The 26,750-nt window shown below is 36.8% G+C and overlaps 1 protein-coding gene across 1 annotated transcript in view; it reads right to left on the reverse strand.

Moving 5' to 3' along the window:
• IPO11 (importin 11) overlaps positions 1-26,750 on the reverse strand; it is a 203,414-nt gene that overhangs the window by 59,882 nt on the left and 116,782 nt on the right. Inside the window, exons 25-27 of the mRNA XM_019982950.2 lie at positions 13,917-14,012; positions 13,110-13,223; positions 3,613-3,734 (exon numbers count right to left, since the gene is read on the reverse strand). Of these exons, the coding sequence (XP_019838509.1) occupies positions 3,613-3,734; positions 13,110-13,223; positions 13,917-14,012 (332 nt within the window). The remainder of the gene's footprint in view (positions 1-3,612; positions 3,735-13,109; positions 13,224-13,916; positions 14,013-26,750) is intronic.

The raw sequence follows: 26,750 nt of genomic DNA on the forward strand, positions 1-26,750 counted from the left end.
TTTGCCAAATATCTGAATCAGAGGTAGTGGATCATGGTAAAAGACAGCTTAAATAGCTTCCCAAAGAGCATTCTTCAGATCAGTGATTCTACCATCATCTAGTGGGTAGAGGCCACAGATGCTGCTAAATAGCCTGAAATGCACAGTACAGCCCCAGTATCAAATAATCATCTGGGTCCAAACAGTCAAAAGTACTGTGGTTGAGAAACCCTGCTTTAGAATAGTGTTATTTCTTGCATGTGGAAATCCGTTATAATAAAGAAGAAAATAACATTTCCCAATGTATCCTGATTCAAAATATCATCATCAACACATTATTCTCTAGATCTGCTTATTTCAGGCAAAGGAAATGTTACACTGCAAAGCCTAAAAGAAACACAGGAGAAGAAATTACTATTATATGCGAGACTAACAAGAAAATATCACTGGGGACATGAAATGGGGAAAATTTTCCTCAAACTCCATCAACTATGTAGTTTTAAGTATTGGGTTGGCCAAAAAATTTTTCCATGCAGAAAAACTCAAAGGAAGTTTTTGGCCAACCCAACAGAAGAAAGGTTATAACGGGAAATGATAAAACTGCTGACAGTCTGTCAACATTCCCTTCCACTACAGCACTTGAACCTAAATTTTCCAAAGCTATGTCATGGGCCAATGATAATGTGGCAAATTTTTAGAGCAATTAAGTTGTTTTGTTTGGTTTTCAAATGGACACATTTCCTGTATTTATCACTGCTTCTTTAGTCACTAATCCATCAAGGACTATAAAGTTAAGTCTTTATTCTTTAGAATTCTATTACCACATTATTTTAAGACTTTCTAGGTACCCTTAAAATGATGTGAATTCACAACCACTCAATAGACTTTTCAATACTTCATTTTAAAAACAAAAATAAGATCTGATTTTCCTATTCAGAAAGATATTTCCTCACAATTTTTAATTACTTTTTTATATTTTTAAAGTTTATTTTTTCTATTGAAGTATAGTTAATTTACAATGTTGTATTAGCTTCTGGTGTATAACAAAGTGATTATATATTGTTTTTCAGATTCTTTTCCATTATAGATTACTGTGCTGTGTTCTGTCACTAAGTAGTGTCTGACTCTTTGCAACCCCATGGACTATAGCCTGCCAGGCTCCTCTATCCATGGGATTTCCAGGCAAGAATACTGGAGTGGGTTGCCATTTCCTTCTCCAGGGGATCCTCCAGACCCAGGGACTGAACCTGTGTCCCCTGCATTAGCAGGCAGGTTCTTTACCACTGAGCCATCAGGAAGCCCGATATCATATTTTTAAATTAAAAAAATTAATGTTTAAGAGAAATTCAAGCCTTAAAAAAATCCTGCCCCGTAATTTATGTAAATTGACATAGGCCCCAGTCTAACTTTTCTTTAACCTTAACAGAAGCCTTTTTTATTTTCTTTAGAGAAGTCAACTATACTCACAACTTACATATCAAAAATATTATTGAAATTTTTTTTTAAAAATTAAAAACTGAAGTCAACTGTAATATCAAAAATAGTAAAACAAATATGCTTTAGATACAAGTAGGTAACTTTCTCATCTTTTAACCTGTGTCATTTCAAGTTTTCTCTTAATCTCAGTACTTTATGTTAGAGAACACTCTAACATACTCTATCAACCTTAGTTTTTTTTCCATTCATTAATTTACTGAGCAAACGTTTACCAAGTGTTGATTACTGCCAAAGAACAGGTTCTTTAACATCTCCACTTTAAAGGCCTGTTAAATCTCTAGTCACTGTTTTTCTACTAAAAAGAAGGGCAAGACCAGTAAGTTAAAATGTTGGTAGCTTCAATGTGGCTTCCAAAAATAAGTAAGACGCCACTCAGTTTCTCAGAGAGGAAATAACATTGCCCTTGTGTACATCCACCTGGGAGTTAAAAGAGCAAGCTCTGGCATCAACCGCCCAAGGTCAGAATCTTCCCTTTGACATGCCACTTACCAGACCCTAAGCAAGTTATTTAACATTTTTAAGTTATTTCTTTGCTCTATAAAAACAAGACAATTATGTCTTTAACTCAGGACTGTTTAAAGATTAAATGAGACATAAATGTAAAGTACTTAGCGAAATATAAGGCAAATGGTAATATAACAAGCATGTAAGGTAGGGGGTCCCTAGAGAAACAGAATGAGGCATGGCTTTCTTGATATAAGAGAAGCCATTTTTGGCCTATGCCATTTTGTAATCTAAGCCTGGCTACAATGCATAACACTGAGAAGGATTTAATAATAATGATTTTAAGGGAACAAAAGAACAAACTGCTATCAAGCAAGAGAAGTAGCAAACATAACAAATCAGCTGTAAAAACTCACAGGTCTGTTTCAACAGTAAAGAATAGTATGAAGCACTTTCCCGAGCAGTTTTGCAGAATTTAAACTTCCCAGGCATTAAACCTCCTGATCAACTGGAAACTAAGAAATGATGATGTTCATCTTTACCGACCCTCGTGACTTCAATCAACCAAAGCTTGGACTCTGTGGACTACCCATGCCCCTTCATAATTATGCATGTACCGAGAGCTTAAAGCTTCCCAAAAGTTGCTGTTCATGGAGACACTGCACTGGGAAAGATCCCTGGTACTCGCCTTACTTGTTTCAAGTACTAAATCCTTCATTCTCCCAGTCTTTGACTTGGTTGTATCTTTTGGCTGGACACTCACCAAGAGGTAAACCCAGTTTTCGGGTAACAGTAAAAGGGCTCAAAGATTATTATCTATTTTTATAATAACATACAATAGCATATGATATTATTATGATGTGAGGACTAAATAATCATCTGTGTTCTTAATTCAAACTACTATACCAGAAATAATAATAAATTTTTAAAAAGATTTTCTAAAGCTAACTGCACTTATTTCACTAATTTATCACTAGGATACAGGTACTATAAAAATTCTCTAAGACAAAAAAATCTAGTATATTATTCTTCTCCTACAACATGAAGTCTTAAGGCCTGCTTTTATACTTCTAAAATTAAAAATACCCCAAAAAGAAATATAATGCCAAACAAAGACAGGGATAAAGGCAAAAAAGAAAAAAAAAAAAATTACTCTTCTTTAAATGTCCCAAATCAAAGCATTTTGTATTTGCTTTATGGAAATGAGGATTTTAATAAAGTTTGGAAAACATAATATAATGACTTCATCTATATAAGGAGAAAAAAATAACTTGTAAGCTTCTTTAGAGATAATCCAAAATTAACAATTATGTAACAAACTACTGAATTACTAGGAGGATAATACACTTTATGAAGTGTTACTGACATTGAAATATTATTTATTTAATATATTTATATAAAACAAGGACCTAAAATTAGATCTAATAAAATTTGGTTATTTTTTAAAATGGGAATTCAGACAAAAATGAAATAAATTGGTAAAATGAACACCAACAAATTAAACTGTAATGCCCACCATTCCCACCTTTTTAGATCCAGATCAACACCTGGTTGGTTATCAACTAAAAAAATTAGCATACATATGCATAAAACAGCACTGCCCAGCAATACACAGCAATACCAATAGCCAAAACAGTGCTAATACTTCTTTGATGCTTTAACAAAACAAATTTTAAGTAAACATTTCCTCACCTATTATCAGATGGCAGAAGAGAAAGCAAAGCCAAGGCTGAAAGTTTTCTTCTTTCAGGCTGGGTAATATTGTCCATGCGATCAACCCACATTTCAATCATATTTCCCAAAAGCTGGTCCATCTGAAAAAAAGACCAGGAGGCATCTCAAAATATTTGAAATGCTCTTTACTTATAAGTACTGTTAAAGGCAAAAGCCTCATAAAAAAGGTTAAAGTACAATTCCAACAAACCACAGAATTGGAATACAAGAATGTGGGGCAACCTGTGAGCTGGGGGAAAAAAATGAGCAAAATCAGAAATGGAATCTAATTAATCTTGAGAGCCAATTAATTGAGTGCCAAATAGACTTGTTCAACTTATCTAGGCTAAGGGTCCACTTGTTTGGTCAAATGCTAGTCTAGATGCTGCCATGAAAGTATTTTGCAGATATGATTACATTTGCAATGAGCTGACATTAAGTAGATTACCCTAGATAATGTGAGTACAGTGTCATTCAATCAGATGAAAGCCTTGAGAAAAAACTAAGGTTTCCTATAAATAGAAGAAACCCTGTCTCAAGAATGTAACACAGAAATCCTGCCCAAGTTTTTATTTTCAGCCTGCCCCACAAAATTAGAAATTGCTAATCCTTGCAATCAACCATATGAGCCAATTCCTTTAATATCCATGTCCGCTTCTCATGTGTGCGCAACTGTATGTGTGTATATTCTCTCCATCTCTCTACATACACACAGAACTGGCTCTGTTTTGCTGAAGAACCCTAACTAATGCATAGGTAGAATCTATATAATGAAACACGACCAAGTATACTCACTGTGTAGATTGGAAGCGGGTCTCAGGTTTGCTTATAAACATTTGTACACTTCTCACACCTTTTAAAAAGTGCATTTAATACCAAAATCTGTACTTCACAGATTTTGGTAACATAAGATCAACCTTGAGTTCCCATACTTTCCTACTTTTGTGCTTCTACATTTTTCCAAGAAATGCTTCAATACTTTTTTTCCAACAGTTTAAAAGATAATAAACAGTCAAGTGAACACTTACTAGTTCAAGACAATCATTTATACTTGAGCTCCCCAAACGGTGTGCTGTGTCCTAAGATGCCACAGTGAACTCAAAGTTATTTAAAATTATTCAGAGAAACACAGTGACATCTGTCGATTACTGCAAGAACTACTAGTTCAAATATAGTTCCCAGTTTTAACATTACATTCCTTTCAATGACTTCCTATCTTTGCGTAGTACTACCAAAAAGTCAAGGTAGAACAGGAGATGAAAGTGGAGGTGTCCAACCTGAAACTAAGGTTTAAGAATCTTGGTAGTGCCCAATGGCCATTCACATTCCACTAATCAGTAACTGCGGCTATTTAAGAAGGAAATAGAGAGTATTTGTGTATAATTTTCAATAGATACAAAGTTATAAGGACATGAATACAAATTAAGTTGTTTGGATTACGTAATCAAAAGAACAGTTAGATATTTACTCTAGAGGCATTGTGAAAATGTTACTAACACATTAAGGGCACCATGAAGCAATACAGTCTAGTAACTGCTGATTTATACCATGTGTCTTCAATGTTCACTTAATTTGGAAACGAATGGCTCAGATGCTTTACAGATTTACTGCAATTAATATCAAGTAAGCAAGATTTTAAAAACAAAGCATAACCATACAAAAGAAAGTATCAAGTTACTAAAATCTAATATATACAAGTAAAACTAGAGTAACATGTGGTTGAAATGAAGATGTAATCAGCAGAGACAGACATCTCTATGGTCTAATACTATTTATAACTTACACTTATTTGCTCTATTATAACAATAGCACATAATAAAAACAGAAATAAGACAACTGTAACAAATGTTGATGACTACTTATAGTGAATCATGAGGCAAACAAATTCTGCAGTATTGCAGAGAACTATTAATTTCTAAAATTAAAGTATTTCTTAAGCAGCATAATAAAAAGATGATGAGATTTCTCTACTTTGATAACATATGCCAGAATCTACCCTGGCAGGTCATGCTAAAGATACCACAATTAAATAAATACCCATTGTAGAAAGAAAAAAATTATTTCTGACTGGTTCTATCGCTTTTATAACTTTAAAGAATATGACTTATGCTTTCTGTAAGAATTAAGTAGTTTTATATAATTATATTCCCTGTAGGAACAGAATAAAATGTTTATGCAAATAGTGATCTTTTTTAAATGTTGTCTTCTTAATCTAACCTTCATAGCAGCTGCTATTCAAGCAATAAAATGTCATTTTTACATAAGATTTCATGAAAAATCATTCATCTTGTGGAAATAAAAAAGTATCTTCAATCTCTGCAGAATCAGAAAGATATGTGTTATTTCAAGTCAAACACTTAAAACAGATTAAGGGGAAAATAATCTAAGTGGCAGGTCTTGAAGAAAGTCATCTCCTTAAGATGAAAAATTTATAGAATTGAAGTATGTTATCAAAATATTTCACTCCTCCCCCCAAATTTACAAAGTCTAAATTAAAGGGTATTGCCAGAAAGAGTAAGATGATAACATTTCTAGAAAACAACGAAATACTCAAGGTATAGTTCAGTCTCAGTTTTGTAGAAAGATAAACAGATATTATTCCAATTACTCAGCTACAAATAACTTACTGAATCTTTGGAAAAAAGTTATTTACCCTAGAAGCATACTGACACTGTGAAAACAATTTTAGTTTAGCACTGAACATTTGCTCACTCCCTCTGAAATTCCACTAAAATGAGAGTAAATAAATATAAAAAGCAAACAAATAACCCCACATGGTCTATAAAAGAGAAGAAACTACAACTGGTAAAGAAGGCAACAACTTCTCAGAAGATGGCCAAGTGTATGAAAGAGTGCTTAGTAAGTGACTTAGCAGAACAAAAAAGCCTGGAAACAAACTGCTTGCCAGGGGAAAAACAGTCTAATGCAAACAGACTTGTTTCTCAGAATCTTGCAATTATCAAGCCACAAAGAAGACAGAGGCATAGAGCTCAAATACAGGAAAACTAGCTGAGAATCTGTATAAGGAACAATTAGAAACTTCCAGATCACCACCCCCACTCCTATGGGAGTACAAAGATTCAGTATCTGCAAAAATAAATTCTGAGAAGTCCCAACTCAGGCATCAAGAACAGGGGGAAGACAAGGTGAGAAACAAATTAAAATTACATGATCTAAATGAAAATCAAGATGCTGAGTGGTAAAAAAAACCATAATCCCCAAAGCCCTTCCCCCAATCCTGAATTCCACAAGTGTTTACAAGAAGAAAGATGCTATCCCTTGGAAGAAAAAGGAAGTCTAAAGAGAAAAGGGGCCTACAAATACCATCATTTTCTAGCAAATTTCCCTACACCAAAAGCACCATTCTTCAATACTCTAGGCTCTAAACTGAATTAGGTTTTAGTCTAAAAAGTATTCTTCATTCAAGACAGAAAACAACTCTGAAAGACTTTGATTAGCAAATGCTTAGAGATGGACTAAGCAGGTGCACTACAATGAACCCAACTTCTTACCTAAAAATATAAAATCACTCCTAATTAACTTGGTTTTCTCTACTATCTGACAACTGTTTTCAAATGTTTAGACGAGACAAACCCTTCTGCAACATCTTTGCTTGTTCAAAGCTATCTGGATTTACTGGAACTCATTTTCCTCAGTTCAGTTCAGTTCAGTCGCTCAGTCGTGTCCGACTCTTTGCGACCCCATGAATTGCAGCATGCCTGGCCTCCCTGTCCATCACCTACTCACAGAGTTCACCGAAACTCATGTCCATCGAGTTGGTGATGCCATCCAGCCATCTCATCCTCTGTCGTCGCCTTCTCCTCCTGCCCCAATCCCTCCCAGCATCAGAATCTTTTCCAATGAGTCAACTCTTTTCATGAGGTGGCCAAAGTACTGGAGTTTCAGCTTTACCATCAATCCTGCTGCTGCTGCTGCTAAGTCACTTCAGTCGTGTCTGACTCTGTGCGACCCCAGAGACGGCAGCCCTGGGATTCTCCAGGCAAGAACACTGGAGTGGGTTGCCATTTCCTTCTTCAATGCATGAAAGTGAAAAGTGAAAGGGAAGTCACTCAGTCGTGTCCGACTCTTCACGACCCCATGGACTGCAGCCTACCAGGCTCCTCCATCTGTGGGATTTTCCAAGCAAGAGTACTGGAGTAGGGTGCCATTGCCTTCTCTGAGCATCAGTCCTAGTCCTATTTAATTCTGATGTCCTTTAAAACGGCTCACAATCAACAGTAGCCATTTGAACGACAGTAATATTACATTCTCTTTCATTCACATAGTCTCTAGACTCAAAACATGATGGCTTGACAATTTTTGGCCAATTCTTTGTGAAAAACATTTTTTCTTCACATTGAAAAGTGAAAAAAAATAAGTGTCCCATGAAAAGCCAGTGCTCTTACTACAGTGACAGAAGTAAGTCTGACCCTATAACATCTCTCTCCAATCCTTCATACTGTCAACAAGCTGAAGCAGCACCAGCACCTGCCACAGGTCATTATTTCTATTTTGCCAAGAACAAGGCAAGGATGCCAAATTTTACCACTTCTATTCAACACAGTATTGGATGTTCTAGCCAGAACAAATAGACAAGCAAAAGAAATAAAAAGCATCAAAACTGCAAAGGAAGAAGCAAAATTATTATGTTTTGTGTATGATATGTTCTTATATACACAAAGTCCCAAAGATACCACCAAAAAAACTGAGAATATATAAATTCAGCAAAGTAGCAAAGTATGAAGTCAACACACGTGTACCCCAATGTTCATTGCAGCACTGTTTATAATAGCCAGGACATGGAAGCAACCTAGATATCCATCAGCAGATGAATGGATAAGAAAGCTGTGGTACATATACACAATGGAATATTACTCAGCCATTAAAAAGAATACATTTGAATCAGTTCTAATGAGATGGATGAAACTGGAACCTATTATACAGAGTGAAGTAAGCCAGAAAGAAAAACACCAATACAGTATACTAACGCATATATATGGAATTTAGAAAGATGGTAACAATAACCCTGTGTACGAGACAGCAAGAGAGACACTGATGTATAGATCAGTCTTATGGAACTCTGTGGGAGAGGGAGAGGGTGGGGAGATTTGGGAGAATGGCATTGAAACATGTATAATATCATGTATGAAACGAGTCGCCAGTCCAGGTTCGATGCACGATACTGGATGCTTGGGGCTGGTGCACTGGGACGACCCAGAGGGAAGGTATGGGGAGGGAGGAGGGAGGAGGGTTCAGGATGGGGAACACAGGTATACCTGTGGCAGATTCATTTTGATATTTGGCAAAACTAATACATATTGTAAAGTTTAAAAATAAAATAAAATTAAAAAATATGAAGTCAACAAACAAAAGTCAGTTGCATTTCTATACATAAACAGTGACCAATCTAACAAAGATAGTATGAAAACAATTCCATTTATATTACCATCAAAAAGAATAAAATGCTTAGGAATTAACCAAGGAGGTGAAAGACATATAACAAAAAATACTAAACATTTCCTATTAAGAAATTAATAAATAAAAACATATCCCACATTCATGGATTCCAAGACAATATTAAGAAATGTCAATACATCTACTGGATCATAGAAAAAGCAAGAGAATTCCAGAAAAAACATCTGCTTCATTGACTAAGCTACAGCCTTTGACTGTGTAGATCACAACAAACTGTGGAAAATTCTGAAAAAGATGGGAATACCAGACCATCTTACATGCCTCCTGAGAAACCCATATGCAAGTTAAGAAGCAACAGGTAGGCCAGACATGGAACAATGGACTGGTTCAAGATTGGAAAGGAGTGCATTGAGGCTGTATATTGTCACCCTGCTTATTTAACTTATATGCAGAGTACATCACGAGAAATGTTGGGCTGCATGAAGCTCAAGCTGGAATCAAGATTGCCAGGAGAAATATCAATAACTTCCAATATGCAGAAGACACCACACTTATGGCAGAAAGCAAAGAAGAATTAAAGAGCCTCTTGATGAAGGTGAAAGAGGAGAGTGAAAAAGCTGGCTTAAAACTCGACACTCAAAAAACGAAGATCATGGCATCCCGTCCCATCACTTCATGGCAAATAGATGGGGAAACAATGGAAACAGTGACAGACTTTATTTTCTTGGGCTCCAAAATCACTGTGGATGGTGACTGCAGCCATGAAATAAAACGATGCTTGCTCCTTAGAAAAAAGCTACAACAAACCTAGACAGCATATTAAAAAGCAGAGACATTACTTTGTCAACAATGGTCCGTCTAGTCGAAGCTATGGTTTTCCCAATAGTCATGTATGGATGTGAGAGTTGGATCATAAAGAAAGCTGAGCGCCGAAGAATTGATGCTTTTGAACTGTGGTGGTGGAGAAGACTCTTGAGAGTCCCTTGGACTGCAAGGAGATCCAACCAGCAATCCTAAAGGAAATCAGTCCTGAATATTCACTGAAAGGACTGATGCTGAAGTTGAAGCTCAAATACACTGGCCACCTGATGCAAAGAGCCAACTCATTGGAAAAGACCCTGATGCTGGGAAAGATTGAAGGTAGGAGGAGAAGGGGGCATCAGAGGACAAAATGGTTGGATAGCATCACTGACTCAAAGGACACGAGTTTGATCAAACTCCAGGGACAGTGAAGGACAGGGAAGCCTGGCGTGCTGCAGTCCATGGGGTCACGAATAGTCGGACATGACTGAGCGACTAAACAACGGCTCCTCAAAGCAATCTACAGTTTCAATGCAATCTCTATCAAAATCTCAATGATATCTTTTCTTTGTAGAAACAGAAAAGGCCATCCTAAAGTTCATTAAGAATCTCAAAGGATCCTGGATAGACAAAATCATCTCTGAAAAGATGAAAAAAGCCACAGGACTCACACTTTTGAATTTCAACATGCATTACAAAGGTTTAGTAATCAAAATTATGTGATATTTTTGACAAAAGTCAAAATATTTTTGACAAAAGTAGTCATATAGATCGATGGAATAGAATAGACAGCCCAGAAATAAACCCTTGCATAAATGATTGAACGATTTTTGACAAGAGTGCCAAGATCATTCAATGAGGAAAGGACAATCTTTTCAATAAATGGCACTGTAAAAAGTGAATAACCATATGCAAAATAATGAAGCTGGATCCTTACCTCATACCATATACAAAATTCAACTCAAAATGTGTCAGAGATAAACAACAGCACATACTGTATAACACAGGGAAGTATAGCCATTATCTTATAATAACATTATACACACACACACACACACACCATGGAATATTACTCAGCCTTAAAAAGGAAAGGAATTCTGACATACTCTACAATACTATGAACATTCAGATCTCTGGAGAAGGAAATGGCAACCCATTCCAATATTCTTGGCTGGAGAATCCCACAGACAGAGGAGCCTGGAGGGCTACAGTCCATGGGGTGGCAAAGAGTCAGACATGACTAAGCATGCACACACCATGAACTTTCAGAATATTAGGCTTAAAGTGATATGTTAGTCACGAAAAGACAAATATTTTAAGATTCCACTTGTATAAGGTATTTAGAGTAGTCAAAAATCATAGACATAAAAAGTAGCATGGTGTTTCCAGGGGCTACAGGGAGAGGGTAACGAGAAGTTATTGTTTTATGAGTACAGAGGTTCAAGTTTTATAAGTCTGAAAGAGTTATGGAGATGGATGGTGGTGAAGATTGTACATTATTATGTTAAATACCACTGACCTGCATACTTGAAAATAGGTAAGATGGTAAATTTTATGCTATGTGTATCTTATCAGAAGGAAAAAAAAACACTAGGGAAAAAATTTAACAGTATCTTTTCACTTCCCACAGCATACTGGACATAGTTCTAACATAGGACTTATAATAACATTACAAAATGGCCTGTTAAGTACTCTCTCCCTTTAAAAATCAAGCTTGTCAAACCAAGTGTCTCCAGTATACAGTGGAGAAGTGCCTATTTCAGGATGTACAGGAGGCAGCAGAACGTGGTCACTGAGATGAAGTGAGGTTACTGGGGTGTGCATATCAATTCCATCACTTACTAGCTTTGGAAACGTGACCAAGTCACCAAATCTCTCCAAGTCGCAACTTTCTCAGGTGTGAGATAGACATAAAAATATTATTACCTCCTTGGGTTGTTGTGAGGATTTAAAATAATACAAAAAATGTATAGTTATTACTAAGATCACTCAACAGATTTTGCTGAACTCAACTGAACACACTCTAAACTTTTAACATTATTCCATCACAGCTAAATTTAATGAAGCTAATGAAAAATCTGACCTGTCTATTCATCAAAGTGAAGTCTAGGTTCTCTAATTAGGTTAGTCTAATTCTGTAAAAACTAACATACATTCTACAATTTGCACTTCCTTACTCTGGATTTTCATTAAAAGTGGAAACGGAAATATCTGTTTCAGCCACAAACCTAAATTTTTCACAAATTGCCCCTCCATTCTAGAGATATCAGTCAAGTACATTCTACCTTCTACATTTTATAAACCTTAACAGATTAATCACTTAAGACATAAAAATCATATTTTACTATAATATATGTAGTCTCAAGTAACCAACTCATTGAAGAACCTACTCCAAACTTACTCAGGTGATTGGTTTCAATTTAGTATGTTTTTAATAAACTTTGCTGAAAAGGTCATTTCCTATAGTAATGATGACAGAAACACAGCGTGACATTAAGAACAAGTTCATTAAAGAAATGAAACAAAGGTAGTACATGACTGTATGTAAAGTAGTCCTGTTTCATTTTATGTCTGCTGCTAAGTCGCTTCAGTCGTGTCCGACTCTGTGCGACCCCAGAGACGGCAGCCCACCAGGCTTCCCCGTCCCTAGGATTCTCCAGGCAAGAACACTGGAGTGGGCTGCCATTTCCTTCTCCAATGCATGAAAGTGAAAAGTGAAAGTGAAGTCGCTCAGTCGTGTCCGACTCTAGCAACCCCATGGACTGCAGCCTACCAGGCTCCTCCGTCCATGGGATTTCCCAGGCATAAGTACTGGAGTGGGGTGCCATTGCCTTTTCCTTCATTTTATGTATGAGGTAACAAAAACTACAACCATAAACAAATCAAAATTCTATCCTATACTTAAGTAGAATAACATTGTCTATTTTGAGAGATAACAACATTTAAGTTTCAAATTGCCACTCACAGATTCCTCTTTCTTCTTTTTCCCAAATTATCGTATGGCATAGGTTATTAAAGATTTAAAATAACAAAAATACTTATTTCAAGATCATGCTTGTTGAAAGCAATTCCATGAATGATTCAACTATGTATGACTTCATTTTGTATTCTTGAACATAATAATAAAATTTGATTCAGGCAATAAAAAAATAAAATTTAAATACTTCAAGGTTTTTTTTATAGACTCATTATTTCACCAAATTTTTTCGAAACTTTATTTGGATAAAGATTTTCTTTAATTTAAGTACATAAATTCTTACCTCTTGATTAAATTTATGTGCCATCTCATTAAGAAGTGAAGAAAAAAAACTAGTGTTTTGTAGCAGGACTCGACCCATAACTCCAAGATATGTTGACATTACTACAGGATATCTCTGTGCAATTAAAATACAGCATATTTAAAACTGTGTTATGGTACAAGTATAAACAATAATAAATAATCATTGACAAAGTAACAATCAACAGGGATATGAAATAATATTCTTCTTTATACTGCTTCTTTAGAATGAACTGCCAATATTGTTGAGTTCTAACTAACTTACTAAATATATATGTCTCACAAGGTAATATATACATATTATGTACATATTTTTATGGATTATATATGTATGTATATAATAAAGAGAGGAACAAAGAAAGAATATTTATCAATGGCATACTTACACATTTATATTACTTTAAAAGCTCCTAACATATATATTTAGAGTCTATTAAAGAGCTTAAGTTAGAAGAAAACCAGTATTTTCATATATTTCATACATTACCTAGTTTTATGTAACAAAACTAGCACTATTTTTCCCGTTCCTATGCTTAACATATTTGTGTATGAACACACATGCGTATGAGTGAAAGACATGAGATAGCAAAGGAAATTCATACTTTCCTATGTAGAGACAGAAATAGCAAAGCTGTATAACTACCCTGAAATTGAGGTAATTTACTGCAAAATAATCAAACAGTAAGTCCTTTTTGTATCTAACAATGAATAAGAAGTAATTTTCCAAAGAATAAGTAAAATAGAACCCTAGAATCTAGCATTAACATTAGAAGATTAAGAAAAATCTTACCTCCCCTTCTATAATACCTCTGAAAATACAGGGTAGAATTGGTTGAAACATTTGCGGACCTAATACTGGGTTCACCTTAAGGGCATTTTCCACAACCTAAAAACCAAAATGACACAATGGTAATGCTTAGTAATTCAAGTCAATGCTTTATACAAAACACAGGTAAAGAAAACAATATATTAAATACACATACATACAAACACATGAAATATTCATTATCCTGACACTAGACACACTTCTATAAGATAGTCCATTAAAAATTACAATTCAATTTTAAGGATATAATATTTAGACACAGCTATATAGTTCACATAGAATTATAATTAATCACATTCTGATAACTGTACTTCTTATCTTTGCATTTTAAACAAACAACCCTTACAAAATGTTTAATGATACTTGCTTAACGTCTCGTATTTGTTTAAAATTTATGGTCTTATAGAGGCAAAAGGCATTTTAAAAGTATTCTAATAGTGAAAAGTGAAATTAGTAACAACTATACTCTCTATACAAAACGAAGCCTACATTTAAAAATTTTATTTACTTATTTTAATTGGAGGAAAATTACTTCACAATATTGTGATGGTTTTCGCCATACATCAGTATAAATCGGCCATAGGTAAACATGTGTCCCCTCCATCCTGAACCCCCCTTGCACCTCCCTCCCCACCCTATCCTTCCAGCTTATCACAGAGCACCGGCTTTGGGTGCCCTGAAACCTGCACTTTTAATTTATCAGTCAACTGGATGGAAAACGAATGCATATAAACTAGGTATTTATTAAATGAGAAATAATCTTATTGTATTTATAATACAATCATACAGATTATTAAGCATGCACACTGATTGTGACATGCGATAATTTAAAACATAAAGTTCTTTTATACGAGTGAGATGGGTTCCTTCTAAAACAAATACAGCATGAAATTCAAACGGGGCTGGGATTTCTGTTTTGCCGGGCAGGAGTTGGGGTGCAGGGAGTGAGGAAGGCAGTGGTCAGAAAGCAGCAGTGAGGATCAATAAGAAATGCCCACCCTTCTGGTCCCACTGCCTGAGGGGTAAGAATGAATAAAGGCACCATCTGAGAGGGTTGCAGGCAAGTGCCAATCTCAAGGCAGAGAGGTGGGCTTCCCTGAAGAGCGTCCAGCAATGGTTCTCAGGACTGACTACTGGCATTCCCCGTGGGACAAGTATTTACTCTGCAGGAATATTCCACCTATCAAAGGGTTTTAAGCATCTCTGATCTCTGCTCATTATGTACCAATTGTATGCTCCCAATACAGTGACAACCAAATACACCTTGTGCATTTCAAAACATTCTCAAGGTAAGCAAATAATACAATGAATGACAAGATTTTTTTTTGTCCATGAGACAAACGGAATGTCGAAAACTTTAAAAATACAAAAACTTTTACTGTGGGCCGAACACTATGCTGTCTACTAAGAGATACTGGGGAAAAAAAAAAAAAGATATCACAGTTTATGATTAAAAGCCACAGGAAATGATGAGATTCATAACATAATTAAATCTGACCTCAGTAAGTTTTGTCAAAAAAATCAGACTCAGAATAAAGAGGGGGAAAGGTGTAAATAAGCTACCCAGAGGTAGATGTCACTAGAAATTTTATCCAGGAATGGAAAGTAAGGCCATCTGCTGACTGCTGGACCCCCTTTACCTTCCTAAAACCCCACTAAAATTAGAGTAGGAAGATTTTAAAGGGAGGAGGAATAATTGTAAAAGGACAAAAGGAATGAGAGATGAATACTGGAAGGTACAAAAAAAAGAAATTCAAGGAGTAACTGACTTATCAGATGAGAGAAAGCTGAAACCTAAGGCTGCAATACAGAAAGCCAAGAGCAACTCGATGTGTATCAAATTTATCTTCTCCCTACAAATTCTTCAAGAGATGGGAATACCAGACCACCTTACCTGCCTCCTGAGAAACCTGTATGCAGGTCAAGAAGCAACAGTTACAAATGGACATGGAACAACAGACTGGTTCTAAACTGGGAAAGGAGTACATAGAGGCTGTATATTGTCACCCTGCTTATTTAACTTATATGCAGAGTACACATGTGAAATGCTGCGCTGGATGAAGCTCAAGCTGGAATCAAGATTGCCAGGAGAAATATCAATAACCTCAGATATGCAGATGACACCACACTTACGGCAGAAAGCGAAGAGGTACTAAGGAGCCTCTTGAGGAGAGTGAAAAAGCTGGCTTAAAACTCTACATTCGAAAAACGAAGATCATGGCATCCCGTCCCATCACTTCATGGCAAATAGATGGGGAAACAACAGAAACAGTGACAGACTATTTTCTTGGGCTCCAAAATCTCTGTAGATGGTGAGTGCACCATGAAATTTAAAAAAAAAGAAAAAAACACTTGCTCCTAGGAAGAAAAGCTACAACAAACCTAGAGAACATATTAAAAAGCAGACACATTACTTTGCCGACAAAGGTCCATCTAGTCAAAGCCATGGTTTTTCCAGTAGTCATGTATGGATGTGAGAAAAGAAAAAGGAAAGTGAAGTCACTCAGTTGTGTCCGACTCCTTGAGACAGCATGGACTGTAGCCTACCAGGCTCCTCCATCCACGAGATTCTCTAGGCAATAATACTGGCGTGAGTTGCCATTTCCTTCTCTAGGGGAATCTTCCCGATCCAGGGATCAAACCTGCATCTCTCACATTGCAGGCAGGTGCTTTACCCTCTGAGCCATCAGGGAAGCCCACTGGGGATGTGAGAGTTGGACCATTGGGGATGTAAGAGTTGGACCATAAAGAAAGCTGAGCACCGAAGAATTGATGCTTTTGAACTACAGTATTGGAAGATTCTTGAGAGTCCCTTGGACTGCAAAAGGATCAAACCAGTGCATCCTAAAGGAAATCAGTTCTGAATATTCATTGGAAGGACTGATGCTAAAGCTGAAGCTTCAATACTTTGGCTACTTGATGCGAAGAACTGACTCACTAGAAAAGATCCTGATGCTGGGAAACATTGAAGGCAGGAGGAAAAGGGGACGACAGAGGATGAGATGGTTGGATGGCATCACTGACTCAATGGACATGAGTTTAAGCAAGCTCCAGGAGTTGGTGATGGACAGGGAAAACGAGTGCTTCAGTCCATGGGGTCGCAAAGAGCCGAACACGACTGAGTGACTGAGCTGAACTGAACTGAACTACCTCTTCTCATCAAAAACCACAGGAATTAGCAGAGCCATAAATCTCTGGAAAGGAGAGTAAAGGAAAAACTAAAAATAAGACTGGTTGGAAGTCTACTTAAGAAAAAATTGCCAGATATTCCCAAGTCTGCATATTTGGGCAACTGACCAATGGGGACTCCCCACCCCAGGAGAAGACAATGTATTTTCTTTAAAGGGTCTAAAAGAGACGTTTCAGACTAAAAGGGCCCAGCAGTGCCTGGTACTATTAATTGAAATAAACTTACATCAAGGCACATCATTGTAAAATTTCAGAACACTAAGAACAATAAAAAGAAGCTTCAAGTTGGGGAGGGGAAACGGGTAGGGGAAGTCAGCATGACTCTGAAAGAGACTTCTTCAAGAAAACTGAAGTACAATAATAAACCCCTATGGGTCAATCTGTCTGAACGTGTGGAACAGAGAAGTTGCAGACAATTTAGCTCACTTAAAAAATTACACCAAAAAATTTATTAGCTCCAAACATTATAGAAGTTTGTGCAGAAAAGGAAAAGTAATCACATGCTAAATATTAAGACTTTTAATATATAAATTCATTGAAATGTACCATTCAATACAATCCAGCTCTCTGCCATTAGGCATTTTCTTTATACACAGAGGTAAAGTTACTGTTGTATAAAGGATTCACTTATTTCAGAACTAAAATGGAAGAGTCTTTGCAATCAAAAAGGTTAGGAACCATAGAAACTATGAGACCCTTTCTGAAGAATTATACAGGAAAATGCCATTATCAGACTTGGAGGCAAGCACTGTGGATCAGAATTAAGAGAAAATTCAGAAAGTATAACTGATTAGATATAGAAAAGAACTGGAACAGCTGATCAAAAGCGAAGAAATCTGGGAATACTCATTTTCACATATGGTCAATGGGTACAACTGTGATGCCATTAATAATAGTGAGGCTTTGTTTTAGACACAGTGAACCTGAGATAATTTTTCTTGTGGGATAATCCATATGGGAATGGTCTTATATTATTTTCACACTCATGACACTACATAGGCTCCACTTTTCAGGGAAGTTATTGCAGCTGTGACTGAAAAACCATAGAGTTCAAATTATGACTATTAACAAAGTGAGAAAAGAAGGTTCTTGCATAATGATCAAAATCCTATCTTTCACTTCTAAACAAGATTTTTGAAAAACGCATCTAGTGGTTTCAGTGGTAATAAACAACTCTGCATATTTTAAGCAGAATGCATGTATACCTAGATGGCCAAACATCTCCAAGAGGAAATAATACTAAAGACAACTACAATAATAAATAACAGGTAGTTTTATTAAAAGATAATTTACAGATATTAAGAGAATTTAAATCGTAACTTACTCCTCTTGGAGGGTGGGGGGCAGAATCCTTATGTCCTCAGAGATTTTAACATGTTCCATGTGTTTTAATGCACTTATTTTAGTTTCCATGTTCAAACTGTACCCTTACTAGTCAGTGGGAGCTCCTTCAAGTCGACTCTTGCATTCTTTAGACAGAATCCCATCTTCTCGTCCTTCTGGCACAAGGAGATCATCCCGGTTTATCCTGTGCCCCTCCCACCTGAGCCCTGGAGTCAACCAGCGGCAGGATACAGTATTCATAGACCGCAGTATTTAATCTAGGTTCTGAGATGCTCATTGTCACTGGACTGACACTGCTCCTAGGTCTTGGCTTACATGAATTAGGAAATCTGTATTTCTCTTCCTGAGAAGCATATACCAATAATTCACCAAATCCAGTTTAAGATTATAGCATTTTACGTTGTTGCTGTTCAGTCACTAAGTTGTGTCTGACTCTTTGCGACCCCATGGACTGCAGCATGCCAGACTTCCCTGTCCTTCACTATCATCCTGAATTTGCTTGAAGTCATGTCCATTGAGTTGGTGATGCCATCCAACCATCTCATCTTCTGTAACCTCCTTCTCCAACTGCCCTCCATCTTTCCTAGCATCACAGTCTTTTCCAAGTTGGCTCTTTGCATCAGGTGGCCAAAGTATTGGCACTTCAGCTTCAGTGTCAGTCCTTTCAGTGAATATTCAGGGTTGATTTCCTTTAGGATTACTGGTTTGATCTCCTAGCTATCAAGGAACTCTCAAGAGTCTTCTCCAGGATCACAGTTTAAGTATCAATTCTTCGGCACTCAGCCTTCTTTATGGTCCAACTCTCACATCCATACATGCCTAGTGGAAAAACTACAGCTTTGACTATATCAACCTCTATCAGCAAAGTGACGTCTCTGCTTTTTAATACACTGTCTTGGGTTGGGAAGATCCCCTGGAGGAGGGCATGGCAACCCACCATGTTGCCATGTATTCTTGCTTGGAGAATCCTCATGGACAGAGGAGCCTGGCAGGCTACAGTCCATGGGGTCACAAAGAATCGGACACAACTGAGTGAGTAAGCACAGCACAGCACAGGTTTGGCATAGCTTTTCTTCCAAGGAGTAAGTGTCTTTTAATTTCATGGCTGCAGTCACCATCCACAGCATTTTATGTAACTTCTTTGATTTTATGGTTCCATCCTTCTTCCCTTGTATTGAAAAATATGATATTCAAATAACCTTATCTGCTTCTTACTGTTATGTACAAAATATCCATACATGGGTTTCAAAATAACAATACCAATCTTACTGATAACGATAACAATACTGAAAGCAATTTATAATTTCCTTATGTTTCTTTCTGTTTTAACGTTATATCTCACCAGGAACATACATATAAAATACTGTGTATCAAAGTTACTTGAAATATTCTCAGATGACTTATGCCACTAACACAGTAATAGTTAGATTCAAACGTTTCCTTTTTAAAAAAATCTTTAGAACTGCTTTTACTTTATTATTTTAAATCATGTAAAACGTCTCTATGACCCCAACCCCTAAAGTACAAAATGTACTTTCTGAAAGACTTAGTTTGCATTCTCAGTTTGCATTCTCTGCCCCTCTTTCCCCCACTTAACCACTTTCATTAATTTGGTTTATTTTTCCATTGCTATCTATGTGCACTCTTCAAATACAGGAAAACTCTGGACTCTGTTCTTTGCTTATAGTCTCAAATCACTCTGAAACTGTATATAGATGTTGTCTTCATTTCTTTCTAAGGTTGCACAGTATTCCTCTGTGGCTAAATAAGCTGTAGTACCCCCTATCCTATCATCCAACCCCCTATTACTATTTTTATCAGCATTTTGTTATTACATACATAACTTCTGAATTTTAGTTTCTGTCCACCTCCTTTCCGATTATACAGTTTGGAAACAGATTATTTTTATAGTTCCTGTGAAAAATGCAGGCTTTTAGTTTGTGCCTTACACTCAAATCATTTTCTGGATTTAGGCTTACGCAGCATACAAAGTGATTAAGAGCACAGATTCTGAAGTCAGAAAGCCTATGTTTATGTCACAGTTCTAATACTTACTAGCTGGGTGACCCTGGACAAGGTATTTATTTCTTTGTGATGTAATTTCTCATCTGTTAAAATGGTGGAGAGAACAGTGCTATCATCACAGGTTTATGTGAGGATCAGAAATGTGTAGTAAACAGTAAATGCTAGTATTAGCTGTAGTTATTACAGAATAAATTATACCTTAAAGATATGTGTGCCATCTTAAATAAGGCTTATCACAGTGAATAAAACAATGTGGCTCACTACTGCTTGATAAGACCATGATAAAAAAGAGAATTTCTAAACTCAAATTGGTGTATACAATAGAATTAAATTTCAAATTTTAAAAAATGCTAATTAAAATTTGTGTATTTTTAGAATATAATTATATTCATCTAGATAATTTGTCCCAACTCATTGAATACAATAAAGCCTATTTTTGCTCCTAAAGCAGGCATACTTGCCTCTCTATCCAGTTTTCATAACATACTAATTTTCTGCTTCAGAGAACAAAGAAGCTACTTTCAGATACTGTCAGAAGTAGTATAACAGTGACATTTAGTTAAAAATATATTAAAAATGTTATATAGCATACTCTACTAAGAAACAGTATCTGAGAGATATTAAAAAATGAAAAAATGAGTTAATATTAAAAACTATTGTAATTTTATTGGAACTCTGAGAATAGGAAAATGCCAAAAATTTTGAGCATTATCTCAGCTTTCAAGTGCAAGCATAATAGCACCATTATTCTAAAATATTATTTTGTATAAAAAATGCAAATAATTCGTGATAATGAGTATATGTCTGGTATCTAACATCCATTTAATAAATAATTAAATTCAGTTTCTAGGATTTCAAATCAAATATGAGGTTTAGCTACAGCACTGCTATATAAAAATAGTCTTTTTGTTTGTTTGTTTTTGCTTTTTTGTTTTTTACATTTTATTTTATTCAACTTTACAATATTGTATTGGTTTTGCCATATATCAAAATGAATCTGCCACAGGTATACATGTGTTCCCCATCCTGAACCCTCTTCCCTCCTCCCTCCGAATACTATCCCTCTGGGTCGTCCCAGTGCACCAGCCCCAAGCATCCAGTATTGTGCATCGAACCTGGACTGGTGACTCATTTTATATATGATATTATACATATTTCAATGCCATTCTCCCAAATCATCCCACCCTCTCCCTCTCCCACAGAGTCCAAAAGACTGTTCTATACATCAGTGTCTCTTTTGCTGTCTCGTATGCAGGGTTATTATTACCATCTTTCTAAATTCCATATATATGCGTTAGTATACTGTACTGGTGTTTTTCTTTCTGGCTTACTTCACTCTGTATAATAGGCTCCAGTTTCATCCACCTCATTAGAACTGATTCAAATGTATTCTTTTAAATGGCTGAGTAATACTCCATTGTGTATATGTACCACAGCTTTCTTATCCATTCATCTGCTGATGGGCATCTAGGTTGCTTCCATGTCCTGGTTATTATAAACTGCTGCGATGAACATTGGGGTACACGTGTCTCTTTCCCTTCTGGTTTCCTCAGTGTGTATGCCCAGCAGTGGGATTGCTGGATCATAAGGTAGTTCTATTTCCAGTTTTTTAAGGAATCTCCACACTGTTCTCCATAGTGGCTGTACTAGTTTGCATTCCCACCAACAGTGTAAGAGGGTTCCCTTTTCTCCACACCCTCTTCCGCATTTATTGCTTGTAGACTTTTGGATAGCAGCCATTCTGACTGGCGTGAAATGGTACCTCACAGTTAAAAATAGTCTTAAACACAGGTTATTAGACTGGCAATTTTTAATTCAAGAATCTATATATTATTAATGATCCCCTGAATCAAGACAAATTAGAAGTGGTCAAACAAGAGATGGCAAGAGTGAATGTTGACATTCTAGGAATCAGCGAACTCAAATGGACTGGAATGGGTGAATTTAACTCAGATGACCATTATACCTACTACTGTGGACAAGGAATCCCTCAGAAGAAATGGAGTAGCCATCATGGTCAACAAAAGAGTCCGAAATGCAGTACTTGGATGCAATCTCAAAAACAACAGAATGATCTCTGTTCGTTTCCAAGGCAAACCATTCGATATCACAGTAATCCAAGCCTATGCCCCAACCAGTAACGCTGAAGAAGCTGAAGTTGAACGGTTCTATGAAGACCTATAAGACCTTTTAGAACTAACACCCAAAAAAAGATGTCCTTTTCATTATAGGGGACTGGAATGCAAAAGTAGGAAGTCAATAAATTTACCTGGAGTAACAGGCAAATTTGGCCTTGGAATACGGAATGAAGCAGGGCAAAGACTAATAGAGTTTTGCACTAGTCATAACAAACACCCTCTTCCAACAACACAAGAGAAGACTCTATACATGGACATCACCAGATGGCCAACACCGAAATCAGATTGATTATATTCTTTGCAGCCAAAGATGGAGAAGCTCTATACAGTCAGCAAAAACAAGACCAGGAGCTGACTGTGGCTCAGACCATGAACTCCTTACTGCCAAATTCAGACTTAAATTGAAGAAAGTAGGGAAAACCACTAGACCATTCAGGTATGACCTAAATCAAATCCCTTATGATTATACAGTGGAAGTGAGAAATAGATTTAAGGGCCTAGATCTGATAGATAGAGTGCCTGATGAACTATGGAATGAGGTTTGTGACATTGTACAGGACACAGGGATCAAGACCATCCCCATGGAAAAGAAATGCAAAAAAGCAAAATGGCTGACTGGGGAGGCCATACAAATAGCTGTGAGAAGAAGAGAAGCGAAAAGCAAAGGAGAAAAGGAAAGATATAAACATCTGAATGCAGAGTTCCAAAGAATAGCAAGAAGAGATAAGAAAGCCTTCTTCAACGATCAGTGCAAAGAAATAGAGGAAAACAACAGAATGGGAAAGACTAGAGATCTTTTCAAGAAAATCAGAGATTCCAAAGGAACATTTCATGCAAAGATGGGCTCAATAAAGGACAGAAATGGTATGGACCTAACAGAAGCAGAAAATATTAAGAAGAGATGGCAAGAATACACAGAAGAACTGTACAAAAAAGATCTTCACGACCCAGATAATCATGATGGTGTGATCACTGACCTAGAGCCAGACATCCTGGAATGTGAAGTCAAGTGGGCCTTAGAAAGCATCACTATGAACAAAGCTAGTGGAGGTGGTGGAATTCCAGTTGAGCTATTCCAAATCCAGAAAGAGGATGCTGTGAAAGTGCTGCACTCAACATGCCAGCAAATTTGGAAAACTCAGCAGTGGCCACAGGACTGGAAAAGGTCAGTTTTCGTTCCAATCCCAAAGAAAGGCAATGCCAAAGAATGCTCAAACTACCACACAATTGCACTCATCTCACACGCTAGTAAAGTAATGCCCAAAACTCTCCAAGCCAGGCTTCAGCAATATGTGAACCGTGAACTTCCTGATGTTCAAGCTGGTTTTAGAAAAGGCAGAGGAACCAGAGATCAAATTGCCAATATCTGCTGGATCATGGAAAAAGCAAGAGAGTTCCAGAAAAACATCTACTTCTGCTTTATTGACTGTGCCAAAGCCTTTGACTGTGTGGATCACAATCAACTGTGGAAAATTCTGAAAGAGATGGGAATACCAAACCACCTGACTGCCTCTTGAGAAATTTGTATGCAGGTCAGGAAGCAACAGTTAGAACTGGACATGGAACAATAGACTGGTTCCAAATAGGAAAAGGAGTACGTCAAGGCTGTATATTGTCACCCTGTTTATTTAACTTATATGCAGAGTACATCATGAGAAACGCTGGACTGGAAGAAACACGAGCTGGAATCAAGATTGACGGGAGAAATATCAATAACCTCAGATATGCAGATGACACCACCCTTATGGCAGAAAGTGAAGAGGAACGAAAAAGCTTCTTGATGAAGGTGAAAGTGGAGAGTGAAAACATTGGCTTAAAGCTCAACATTCAGAAAAGGAAGATCATGGCATCCGGTCCCATCACTGCATGGCAAATAGATGGGGAAACAGTGGAAACAGTGTCAGACTTTATTTTTCTGGGCTCCAAAATCACTACAGATGGTGACTGCAGCCATGAAATTAAAAGACGCTTACTCCTTGGAAGGAAAGTTATGACCAACCTAGATAGCATATTCAAAAGCAGAGATGTTACTTTGCCAACAAAGGTTCGTCTAGTCAAGGCTATGGTTTTTCCTGTGGTCATGTATGGATGTGAGAGTTAGACTGTGAAGAAGGCTGAACGCCGAAGAATTGATGCTTTTGAACTGTGGTGTTGGAGAAGACTCTTGAGAGTCCCTTGGACTGCAAGGAGATCCAACCAGTCCATTCTGAAGGAGATCAGCCCTGGGATTTCTTTGGAAGGAATGATGCTAAAGCTGAAACTCCAGTACTCTGGCCACCTCATGTGAAGAGTTGACTCATTGGAAAAGACTCTGATGCTGGGAAGGATTGGGGGCAAGAGGAGAAGGGGACGACAGAGGATGAGATGGCTGGATGGCATCACTGACTCGATGGACGTTAGTTTGAGTGAACTCAGGGAGTTGGTGATGGACAGGGAGGCCTGGCGTGCTGCGATTCATGGGGTCGCAAAGAGTCGGACACGACTGAGTGACTGTCTGATCAAATCTGATCTGAACACTTGTACTGGCTGAGTATATGATAGGCAATGTTTTAAGTGGCCTATACATATAAGGTTATGCAATCCTTACCTCAACCCTAGGAAGTAGGTAAAGTTTTTATCCTTATTTGACAGATCAAAATTGAGGATTAGAGATTAACTTGCTCACCTCACCCAGCTGTGAGGTAGCAGAGACAATATTCTAATTGTAACAGTTTTGCTTAAGTCATCTGCTAAGTTATACTACATCAAGAATATAACTTAAATAGTAAGAGAAAATATTCCTCTTAGGACATATCCTAAAAACTTGCCTCATTTTTAAATAAATTTCACAATCTCATTCTGTATGATGAACAAGCTGTCTTTCAACTATTACTTTACTAATAATATTGCAGAAAAGCAGGAGGAAAAATCCATTTAAATTTTTTCTGGTAGGTGTTTAAATGTAAGAAAAATTCTAAGTTTTTCATCAGTTAGAATTTATAGATTATACTTTAACACAAGAATTTCAGATAATGGTAATTACAGATTATTAAAATCATATAGTGTAACAGCTTTTACAATAAATATGAGAATTTAAGTCCAGAATGTACTCAAGAATGTGTAAGTAGCAGAGCTGGGTGTACAAAACCAAGACACAGGTCAAGGAGAAAATAACATTCCACATGCAGTTATTATTTACTAAACTTAGGCTCATGGAAAAGCTTACAGTCAAGAAGAGAAAGATAAATCACACACTGAAAAATCTACAAAGGCAACAGCAAAATGACAAGGCAACTTTCTCTCAAATTTCTATCACTCCCACATTGCCAATCAGTTATTTCTCAAACAGAATTAAGTTCCAAGTATCCATTCCTTGTATCGCTACTTTCAGAAAAGAAACTATCACTGAGGCAAAAGATGAAGCTGAAATTCTATAAGACAGATGGAAGTTCCTCAACATAATCAGTTTGGTAAGAGCTTAAATGCAATAAAAATTCACAACAACATTTTAGCGAACAACAGGAAAAATGTTACTTGGCTTGTAAGCTTTAGGGCTAGAATACTTTGAAATTAGAAGTGAGGTTGATAGACACATGGTGGGAAACAAGCCTCAAGTATCTGGGGTCAAGACAAGTCACACACAGATTATTACTCTTATGTCACAGCAAAAGCTTCTCAGGAACAAAGGCCTATACTCCCACCCTTTATCCCCTACTCTAAAAAAGAAACCAAAGAACCTATGAAATTAAAACCAAAGAGTTCTGCTGTATTTTCATTCTATATTTGCCCACTTCCTAGCTTACAATACTATGATTTTGGATTTAAGTTTCCATTGTGATTTCAAACATAAAATGTCAAATAAGAGAGTGTGCTGAAGAATGTAATGGGTTAGATAAAAAATCTTTCTGGGAAAAATCAGAATTAACCAAAGAACATTTTATTTCAAGCCTGGTTAAAAGCCTTTCTGCAAGAAATCCCTCAGAAGTCTACGATGACACTTTAACTGAATCATTCTTAAATAGCAACAAGATAGAATTCATTTAAGAATGAATACTGAGGGGCCTCCCGGGTGGCTTGGTTGGGGGAGTCAGTCTGCCAATTCAGGAGAGCCGGGAAGATCTTT

The sequence above is a fragment of the Bos indicus genome, chromosome 20 (genome assembly GCF_029378745.1).
Source record: "Bos indicus isolate NIAB-ARS_2022 breed Sahiwal x Tharparkar chromosome 20, NIAB-ARS_B.indTharparkar_mat_pri_1.0, whole genome shotgun sequence".
Taxonomy (NCBI): Eukaryota; Metazoa; Chordata; class Mammalia; order Artiodactyla; family Bovidae; genus Bos; species Bos indicus.